The 9,082-nt window shown below is 54.1% G+C and overlaps 1 protein-coding gene across 1 annotated transcript in view; it reads right to left on the bottom strand.

Annotated features, from left to right (window-relative positions):
- Positions 1 to 685: 685 nt before the first annotated feature.
- The window catches only part of rai1 (retinoic acid induced 1), a gene marked incomplete at both ends in the record, with an annotated part of 8,596 nt that continues 199 nt past the window's right edge, over positions 686 to 9,082 (bottom strand). The window contains 4 exons of the mRNA XM_084174723.1: positions 686 to 739; positions 1,228 to 1,277; positions 1,822 to 1,915; positions 2,730 to 9,082. The exon at positions 2,730 to 9,082 is cut by the window's right edge and continues 199 nt beyond it. Coding sequence (XP_084030849.1) covers positions 686 to 739; positions 1,228 to 1,277; positions 1,822 to 1,915; positions 2,730 to 9,082 — 6,551 coding nt within the window. The remainder of the gene's footprint in view (positions 740 to 1,227; positions 1,278 to 1,821; positions 1,916 to 2,729) is intronic.

Genomic DNA, 9,082 nt, shown 5'->3' with positions numbered 1-9,082 from the left:
AAAGGGAGAGGAGAGGGGTAAGGAGAGAGGAGATGAGAGAGAGGCTGCTGCTTCAATGCACCGCTGCTCCCTGCTGAATGTCAGTACCCCTCTCTCTCCCCTCTCCCTCCAACCCCCTCTTCCCTCCCGCCATCATTGTCTTTCCTCCAGGGTGCAGTGTGGTGAAACGGCCACCAGATGGCGCCTCCCATAAAGCAAACTGCGGCCTTGGAAATCCAAACAAAACAGGAAGAGTGGGCTGCTACTGTCATCACACAACCACTTTCAGTCATAACAATGTACAGCGTGGCTGGCTGACTAATGTTTTCAGAGAGGTGCAGTGTGAGAGGTAGCTAGTGGGATAAAGTGTAGGATGATTTGCCATTTTGTCAAGGTCATTCGTAGGACTACCTGTGCAGTCACATTCCACTACAATAACATTCTTCTTCCTATGCATAGAATGTGTTTGTCATAGATTAGAACATTCGGTGCCGTCATGGATAATAGTTTGCCGAACTCTGTCAATCCAGTTTGAGTTGGATTTATATCCTATGTCTGCTTCCGTTTTAGCTTGGTGCTGACCGGTCTTTTAGAGTCTGTGTTTAGTGATGGGAGGGAATCGACAGACTGACCTCCAGCCTTGCAGAACGCTGTGTGAGACCAATCAGTGTTCAGTGTTCAGGTGACGTTAATAGTGGTGTTAGTGTTAGCGGACTGGCCAGTCAATAGTGCTCAGCGCTAGGCAGAGATGCCTGATAGGCTGTTACCACGGGAGACGTAGAGATACACGACCTTGGTTACACAAATCCTCTGTCTGTGTCTGACTCTCTCTCTGTCCATTTATGTGTGTGTGTGTCTGTCTGTTTGGGTGTGTGTGTGTGTGTGTGTGTGTCTCTCTGTCTGTTTGTGTGTGTGTGTGTGAATGTCTCTCTCTTTCTCTCTCTCCCTCCTACTCTCTGTCACTGGTCACTATATATCATTCTCTGTCTGTCTGTCTGTCTGTCTGTCTGTCTGTCTGTCTGTCTGTCTGTCTGTCTGTCTGTCTGTCTGTCTGTCTGTCTGTCTGTCTGTCTGTCTGTCTGTCAAAACTGAAATTGAATGTATGAATTGTAAAATCACAATATTTTAAATTCCTCACCAGAGGGGATAGAGAGATGGGAGTCTTGGATTATAGGAATGTTTACGGATATCAAGGTATTTCCTTTGCCCTTTTGCATGTGTACAGACGGATTCTGTTAATTTGCTTACCTCGTGTTTCGGACATTTCAGTGAAAAGTTGTCCTCTTGGAACATGCAGCCTGAGAGAGAGAGAACGAGAGAGAAGGAAGGAGAGAGAGATATAGAGAGGGAGAGAGGGTAGTAGGGAAAGAATGATAGGATGAGGCAGGTTGCAGCCATGGTGCACTCTGCAGGATTAAACTGGCCCCTCAGCTCCTCCCAGTGCTGCCTCTGCAGACGTGTGAGGGCTTCTAATCCCCACTGTATCTACTGATGGCGTGAGGTAATACCTACATACAGCATATGCTTATACACAAATGAACACACGCACGCACGCACACACACACACACACACACACGCTCCCTCCACCCCTTCATCCATCCCTCCCCTTTCATCCCTCCTTCTCCCCTCCCCTCTACATCCCTCCCTCCTACTCCCTCCTACTCCCCCATCCCACACTCCTTCTAACCCTCTTTATCCATCCCTCTCCTCCTCTCTCTCCTCTCTCCTCTCTCCTCTCTCCTCTCTCCTCTCTCTCTCTCTCTCTCTCTCTCTCTCTCTCTCTCTCTCTCTCTCTCTCTCTCTCTCTCTCTCTCTCTCTCTCTCTTTCTGAGGGCTCTTACCTATCTCCTTGGCGCAGATGTAGTGGTATTTATGAGGGCAGCCTTTCCAGCAGCAGCTGATGGACGCACCCACTCTCTGGCACTTGGAGCAGCTCTGGAGACCAGACAGACAAACAGAGAGAGAGACAGACAGAGGGACAGACAGCCAGACAGACAGACAGAGAGACATAGAGACATATGTACAGAGAGACAGACAGACAGCAGACAGGCAGACAGACAGGCAGGCAGACAGGCAGACAGGCAGACAGTCAGTTAATAATAAAGCATACACTTGCTGTTGCCAACAATATGTCACTGTGGCCAACATGTCACTGTGGCCAACATGTCACTGTGGCCAACATGTCACTGTGGCCAACATGTCACTGTGGCCAATATGTCACTGTGGCCAATATGCCACTGTGTCCAATATGTCACTATGTCCAACATGTCACTGTGGCCAACATGTCACTGTGGCCAACATGTCACTGTGGCCAACATGTCTCTGTGGCCAACATGTCACTGTAGCCAACATGTCTCTGTGGCCAACATGTCACTGTGGCCAACATGTCACTGTGGCCAATATGCCACTGTGGCCAACATGCACAGTTCCCTACAAAATAGATTAGCACAAGGCAAATGTTTTTCTTTTTTGTGATCAATTTTTTATTTATTTCATTTCATAGTAATGTAAAACCCCAGGGAGGACAGTCATTCCTTTCTGACTGTGAGAGGCTAGAATTATAGATCGGAATCATGTGGAGTTTACTGTATGTGAAATATAGCACTTCAAATATTGACTCTCCATTGGTAAGATGCAGTATCAGTATCAACTGGAGAGAGAGAGGGGGAAAGAGAGAGAGAGAGAGAGAGAGCGAGAAAGAAAGAAAGAAAAAGAGAGAAATCAGCATAGAGAAAGAGGAAGGTCTCACCGTTTCTGTGGAAGTGTGAACAGCCTCTTTCAGGCCGTACAGCCTCCCGGCCACCATGATGACCCCATTGGTCCAGATAGCACAGTTCTCATGGGCCCAGTGTTCCTTAGCCTCAGCCTCCCCCTGCAGTCTCTGGAGCAGGCCTCCTCCTCCACTGATACCCTCCTGACCACTAGCTGTGGCCTCCGCAGCCCTCCTCTCCTCCTGGAGCTGCTGCATCCTCCTGAACCTATCCCGTAGGGTGGGCCGGTGCGTGCTTCCGCCCTCCGCAGGTGCCCTCTCTGCCCTTCTGGGGCGCCAGTGGTGGGGGTGGGGCTGATGATGGTGACCCCCACCACTAGTACTACTACTGCCCTCCTTTGTGACTGTCTCCATATCCCCCTTTTTACTGCCTTCCTTTTCGGAGCTGGGGTCTCCTTCGCTTTTTGGGGTGCTGCTGCTTGGTTCCTCGATGCTACTGTTGGAGCTTGTTGTTTTCTCTTGGTTTTCCCTCGGGGGTTCTATATGTCTTGCTGACAGGATTTTGCGAGGGATGCTATCCTCTGGGTAGTAGGGCCCACACAAATCCCCCAGCTCACGGTAATTTGCCGGCTTTCCACACAGGCAACACGTTAGACACCTGTCAATTAAGGTTTTGTTAACCAAGGGCCCCTGGAGCAAAGCTGAGGAGATGGGTATCGCCTTGGCAACCGTGACTGGGTTTTTAATTTTGTCCGAGCTCTTTTTCCGGGGCTTCTGAAACACCATCTTCAGCTCTTCATTGCGCCTGTTTACGATGGTACAGAGAGAGGCGAAGTCTCTGGAGCTGTCGATACGCACATATGGACAGAAGGAATGTTTGATTCCGCTTTTGGGGGTTTTGCTCAGTACCTGTTTGAGAGAGGGCTCCAGCTGCTTTTCCTCTGACACTGCAGGACTCTCCTTTTTTGATTTCTTTTTCTTGAGTCTGGCCTCCCTCCCTGCAGCCTTCACCACTGCTTCAATCACTTCCATGGCGTCTTTGATTCCCTTTTTAGGACCAGGTTTTTTGTGCACCTTCAGAGGTTTGCTTCTCTGCTGTTCACCTGGGGCTCTGCCTCTCCCTCTCTTTTTGGACGGGGATGAAGAGGGCTTCCTCCCTCGTTTGGAGGGAGGCAGCTGGATAATTTCTGTGGCGATCACCTGCGGGCTGTCTGTGATCTCACCTGGGCCGGCTGGTAGATCGGGCATTGTTGTTAATGTTGTGTCAGTGGGTGTCTGTGCCTCTGTCTCTGTCTGTTGTTCTCCTGTTGTTGTCCCTACCTTCTCGTCAGCCACAGGCCCCTCTGAGGGAGGCTGTCCTCCTTTCCTCTTCCTCCTCTGTTTCAGGTGCATCTCGTGGTTGTTCTTGATGGCCCTCTGCTTGGCCAGCCGCGGCGTGTTGATGATCAGGCTTCCCGTCTCCATGGCGACCACCGTGGCGTCCGTGCTCTCCACCATGGCCCATTTCCTCCTCTTGGTCCTGGTGGGTTTGTTGGCATCGCTCGCCGCTGCAGCGTCTGGCACCCCCGCTGGGAGTGACTCCGGCTGCACCCCCTCCCCGGTGTTCTGCTGCACCCCTCCCTCCTGTTCTGTGTTCTGGACCCCCGTGGAGCTCCACTCATCCCCTGCTACCTCCTCCTGTGTCACCTCAGGGGCGCTCACCACCGCCACTGGGGCCTCGCTCTCCTCCGAGATGGACAGCGACACAGGCTTTGATGTCACTTCCTCCACTATCGCCTCTGTGCTCTCGGGCTGTGGTGTTGGCAGGTGTTTCTTCGAACCAGTGCCCAAGTTTATTTTCTGAACCATGGCCTCGTATTTCAGACCCCTGCCTTTGCGCGGGGGGAGGTACTTGGTTTTAGTGGGACACTGAGAAGGGACACTGGGCATTTCACTAACCACATCACAGTCAGTCATCGTGAGAGGAGGGTTATCTTTGGTCAGCACAGTGATCAGAGAGGCCTTGAGGTGTCTGCCTCGCTTTAGCCTCCTCTTGGGGCCTCGGACACCCATCTCCTTAGGTTTGACTAATGGAGGCTGGTTGGCCTGGTTGGACTGGTTGGACTGGTTGGCCTGGTTGGACTGGTTGGACTGGTCAGACTGGGGAGTTTCAGGCTGTGGCTGTTGTGGTTGTGGTTTTGGTTTTGGTTTTGGACCTCGCTTTTTCTTCACTGGAGGTTCTAGAGGCAGAGGACTGGGTTTTCTTTTGAGTGGAGGTACAGGTGCAGTTATAGGAGGTACAGCTACAGTCGGTTCTTTAGGTTTCTCAGGTGGAGCGACAGGTATACTGGTGTCTGTTTTACTGGTGTCGGTTACACTGGTGTCTGTTACACTGGTGTCGGTTACACTGGTGTCTGTTACACTGGTGTCTATTTTACTGGTGTCTATTACACTGGTGTCTATTTTACTGGTGTCTGTTACACTGGTGTCTTTTACACTGGTGTCTGTTACACTGGTGTCTATTTTACTGATGTATGTTACACTGGTGTCGGTTTTACTGGTGTCTGTTACACTGGTGTCTGTCTGGTTAGGAAAGACAGGGAGGGCTTGCTCTATGCTCGTACGTTCCTCATTTTCTAACACTGCATTGGGCTTTGTTATACCTGTCAGGGTTTGAGTTAGGATTCCCTCAGATTGCTCCTTCTCTTTCTGGGGGGGCTTTCTGGATCTCAGGACCATGTTCTTTCCATCCTTGCCTGGAGCTTTCACTTCCTGGTTCCCATCACCTTGCTGACTGTTGATGCTCAAGCTCTTCTGGCCTCTTCCTGGACCCCCTGTGATGGGTTGAATGGGACCTTCCTGTTGTGCCAACTTCAACTTAGAGCCTGTGCCCCTGGGACGACCACGGGGTGCTCCTTCAGTTGGTTTTGGACCTGGTTTTGGTCCTGGTTTTGGACCCGATTTAGGCCCTGGTTTTAGACCTGGTTTTGGGCCTGGTTTAGGCCCCGGTTTTAAACCTGGTTTTGGGCCGGGCTTCGAACCGGGCTTCATACCTGGTTTTGGTCCTGGTTTTAGACTCGGCTTTGGACCTAGTTTTGGTCCTGGTTTTAGTCCTGGTTTAGGCCCTGGTTTTAACCCTGACTTCAGTCCCGGTTTTGGGCCTGGTTTCGAACCTGGTTTTCGCCCTGGTTTCCGTCTCTCAGGGGGCTGGGGATCCTTAGGGGTTGTGTCCTGCGTGTTGAACGAGCGAGTGCACATTCTGGAGCGGGAGCCCTCAACCAGCAGTTTGGGTGTCTCGCTCGTCATGATTATGTCCTGGTGAGCGGCCATGTCTATCTGATCGGAGAACAGAGGACTCTTGCTGGAGGGCATGCAGGGTTTCTGGGGGGGCAAAGAGGCACTCTCCCCCTCTCTCTCCACACTCAGCTGTCTCCTGAATTCCACACCTGAGTGCATCAGTCTCCTCCTGCCTCGGCCGTGCTTCCGGCCGAAAGCCTGCGGGTGTGCAGATGGGGCCACGGTTTCCGGCTTGGCTGAGGGGGTCACAGCGCTTGGGCAGCTGATGCCCAGCTCCATGTCCTCATCACCTTTCTTTGGCGAGGGTGGGGTGTTGGCCCAGGAGGGCGCTGAGTGCAGTATCGACTTCCCTGGCAGCTGAGGGGAGTCAGGCTCCAGCACGTTGGAATCGCTGCGATCGATATGGTCCCTGGTGTGAGCCGGAGCTGGAGGTGTTGCTATCTCACTGAGAGCTGAGAAAACCATCATGGCCGAGTGAGACTGGGGTGGAGTGTCACAAATGGCTGACCCCATTTCTGGGGATTCTGCTGCTGCTGCTGTTGGGTCTGTTTGTGCTGCTTGGGTTTCTGTCTCTGCAGGCTCTGTGTTACGGTAAGGCTGAGCCAGGCTCTGGCCTTCTGTTCTGCTGCACAGCTCTCCAGAAGGCTCCTTCTGTGGGCTCGTTCTATTGTTGAGGACCTCCTCAGTCGATGGCAGGCTCTCACTCTCTTCTCCCTCTCTCTCCTCAGTAGACAGAGGAGGAGATATAGAGTCCTGCTGCCTCTCCTCCTCCCCCTCCTCATCCTCCTCTTCTTCTTCTCTGCTCTCTCTCTTCTCTGAGGCAGAGAGCCTCTCATCCAAAGCCTTGCCCCGGGGGGTAGGGGATATGTTCTCAGAGCTGTCTTCCTTCTCTGTTAAATATTGATTTTGGTCAAGATCACCCCTGGAAATAAAGGGTGATGTTTTCACTGAGCTCTCAGAGTCGGTGGGAGATTCGGATTTGAAGGCCTCCGATTTCATCTCCTGGCCCAGGTCTCCCTTGTGGCTGGAGTCTGAGAGGCTTGGGGACTTATCCGCCGAGTCCCCTTTGCCTCTGTCATATTTGTTTTGTATCTCATGGTACATGTTCTCGTTGCAGCAGTAGCTCTTTCCCTCGGTCACTGCTTTGTTGATCTTGCTATACAGAGCTGGGCCTTTCTCGTCCTCCGGCCATTTCTCCTGCTTCTCGGAGGTGTCTGTGACATCATCGCCGCCTCTGCAGTCACGCTCGCTGTCGGGAGTCTTTTTCACGCCATCGTCCTCGTAGTCTGCCATTTTCTCCGTCCAGGCCAACTCCTCAAAGTTCTCCTTCAGTGGCATGCCGAGACGTTGGATATCTGGAGGGGACTGGCTCTCCTGTTTCATGGGGCTGGGGACCGTCACACTCAGGGGGGACCTCTCGTCACCCACGCTCTTCATGGGGGTTTGTGGGGGGTCGTGACCACCCTGTGACCTGGGGTCAGGGGTCAGGTTGTCCCTGGAAGCCACGCTCTGCAGGCCGGACACAGAGTCACCAGACCGGGTGGACATGTCGTCCGGAGAGGTCATGGAGCAGGATGAGGCCGTGTCCAGGCCCAGGTGTGTGTTGTTGGGGGCCTGAGCTGGGCTCCTGCCCTGGCCGCAGTAGTAGTACCCCCTCTCCAGCTGCTCGTCAGAACTACTGGAGTATCCCCCCTCCTGCATCTCCATGGGGACGAGCTGGTGCTGGTTGGTGCTGTAGGGGTCCTGCATGGGGCCCCCACCGTGCTGACCCTCGGGGCCTCCTGGCACTCCCTTGTACTCCTCTTCCTTCTTGGAGGAGCCGCCTCCACTGCTCCCAGTGCTATTGCTGCTGTTGCGCTTGCCCCCCTTTTTGTTGGCGACCATGGCCTCGGAGAGCAATAGCTGCTGCACGTTGTTGGAGATGTTCTCCACCTGAGAGGTGAGGGCATTCAGGCTCCACAGGCTGGGGTTGGCAAGCAGCTTCTCAGAGAAGCGCTCCTTCATGGAGACCCCCTGCGTGTAGCTGTGCTGCGGGGTTGGGTGGGCCACGTTGGGGGACGGGGACGGGTGGGAGCGCGGCGGCATCAGCAAGCCCTGGTCCTGCAGACCCGCTGAGGAAGAGGAGGAAGAAGAAGCCGCCCCTGGGGTCATTGGTGGCTGGCTGTACTGGAAGCTCTCTGGATTGGTCATCAGAGGGGAAGGGGTGGAGCTGTAGGAGGGTGAGCGTCCTACGGAGCGTGCAGGGGAGTGGCTGGAGGCGGGACTACATGTCTGGTAGTACTGCTCAGGGGATCTGACGGACAGCTCGGACAGACAGTAGTTCTGCTGGGGCTGGCTGAAATGTTGGTATTTAAGGTGGGCCTCCTGGGAAGTGGGCATACCTTGTAGTGGGGGCTGGGACTCGTAGCCACCCCTGGAGGGAGTCTGTTGGTAGATGTAACTGTTCTGGGGTGGCGGTCGGTATCCCCCCTGCTTCAGACTGCTGTGGCTGCCCATCTGCCTAGCGTACTGGGAGCTGGGTGGCATACTATATCCCTTGTAGCAGTGGGGCATGGGGCTGCACTTCTCCATGTAGGAGGAGGAGGAGGGCGAGGGGGACGGGGGATGCTGGGGGTAGTGGAGGTGGCTCTGGGGGTACATCAATGGGGACTGGCCTGGGTTTGGGGGATGGGGTTGGTGGTGTGGGCTGGTGTAGACTGGAGCAGAGGCCTGGTGGGGCTGGTGACACTGGCTCTGGGAGTGAGCCAGCATGTTCTGGTCCAGATACTGGGAGGACCCAGGGGGACCCGGCTCCATCCTGCCTACCATCTCCTGCTCGTACTGAGCTAGCTGAGCTGGGTCGTCCCACTTAGACTGCTGGAGGTGGCCCTCGCTCATATACTGGGCCGGGTATCCCCCCGGGCCCATGTGATTGCTGTAGCCGCCCGCCTGCATATGCTGGGGAGGTGGAGGAGGCACTTGGCTCCCCCCACTGTAAGCCTTCTTATCATGAGGCGTCGAACCTCCTCCACCACCCACACCACCACCACCACCCACACCACCTCCATTGCCTTGGGGGTATCCAGGGTATGCCTGCTGGCTGTAACAATCCTTAGGTCCAGGAATGGGTCCACTTC

Source organism: Coregonus lavaretus (genome assembly GCF_964263955.1).
Source record: "Coregonus lavaretus genome assembly, chromosome: 2".
NCBI lineage: Eukaryota > Metazoa > Chordata > Actinopteri > Salmoniformes > Salmonidae > Coregonus > Coregonus lavaretus.
This window is presented reverse-complemented; position numbering and strand designations above follow the sequence as displayed.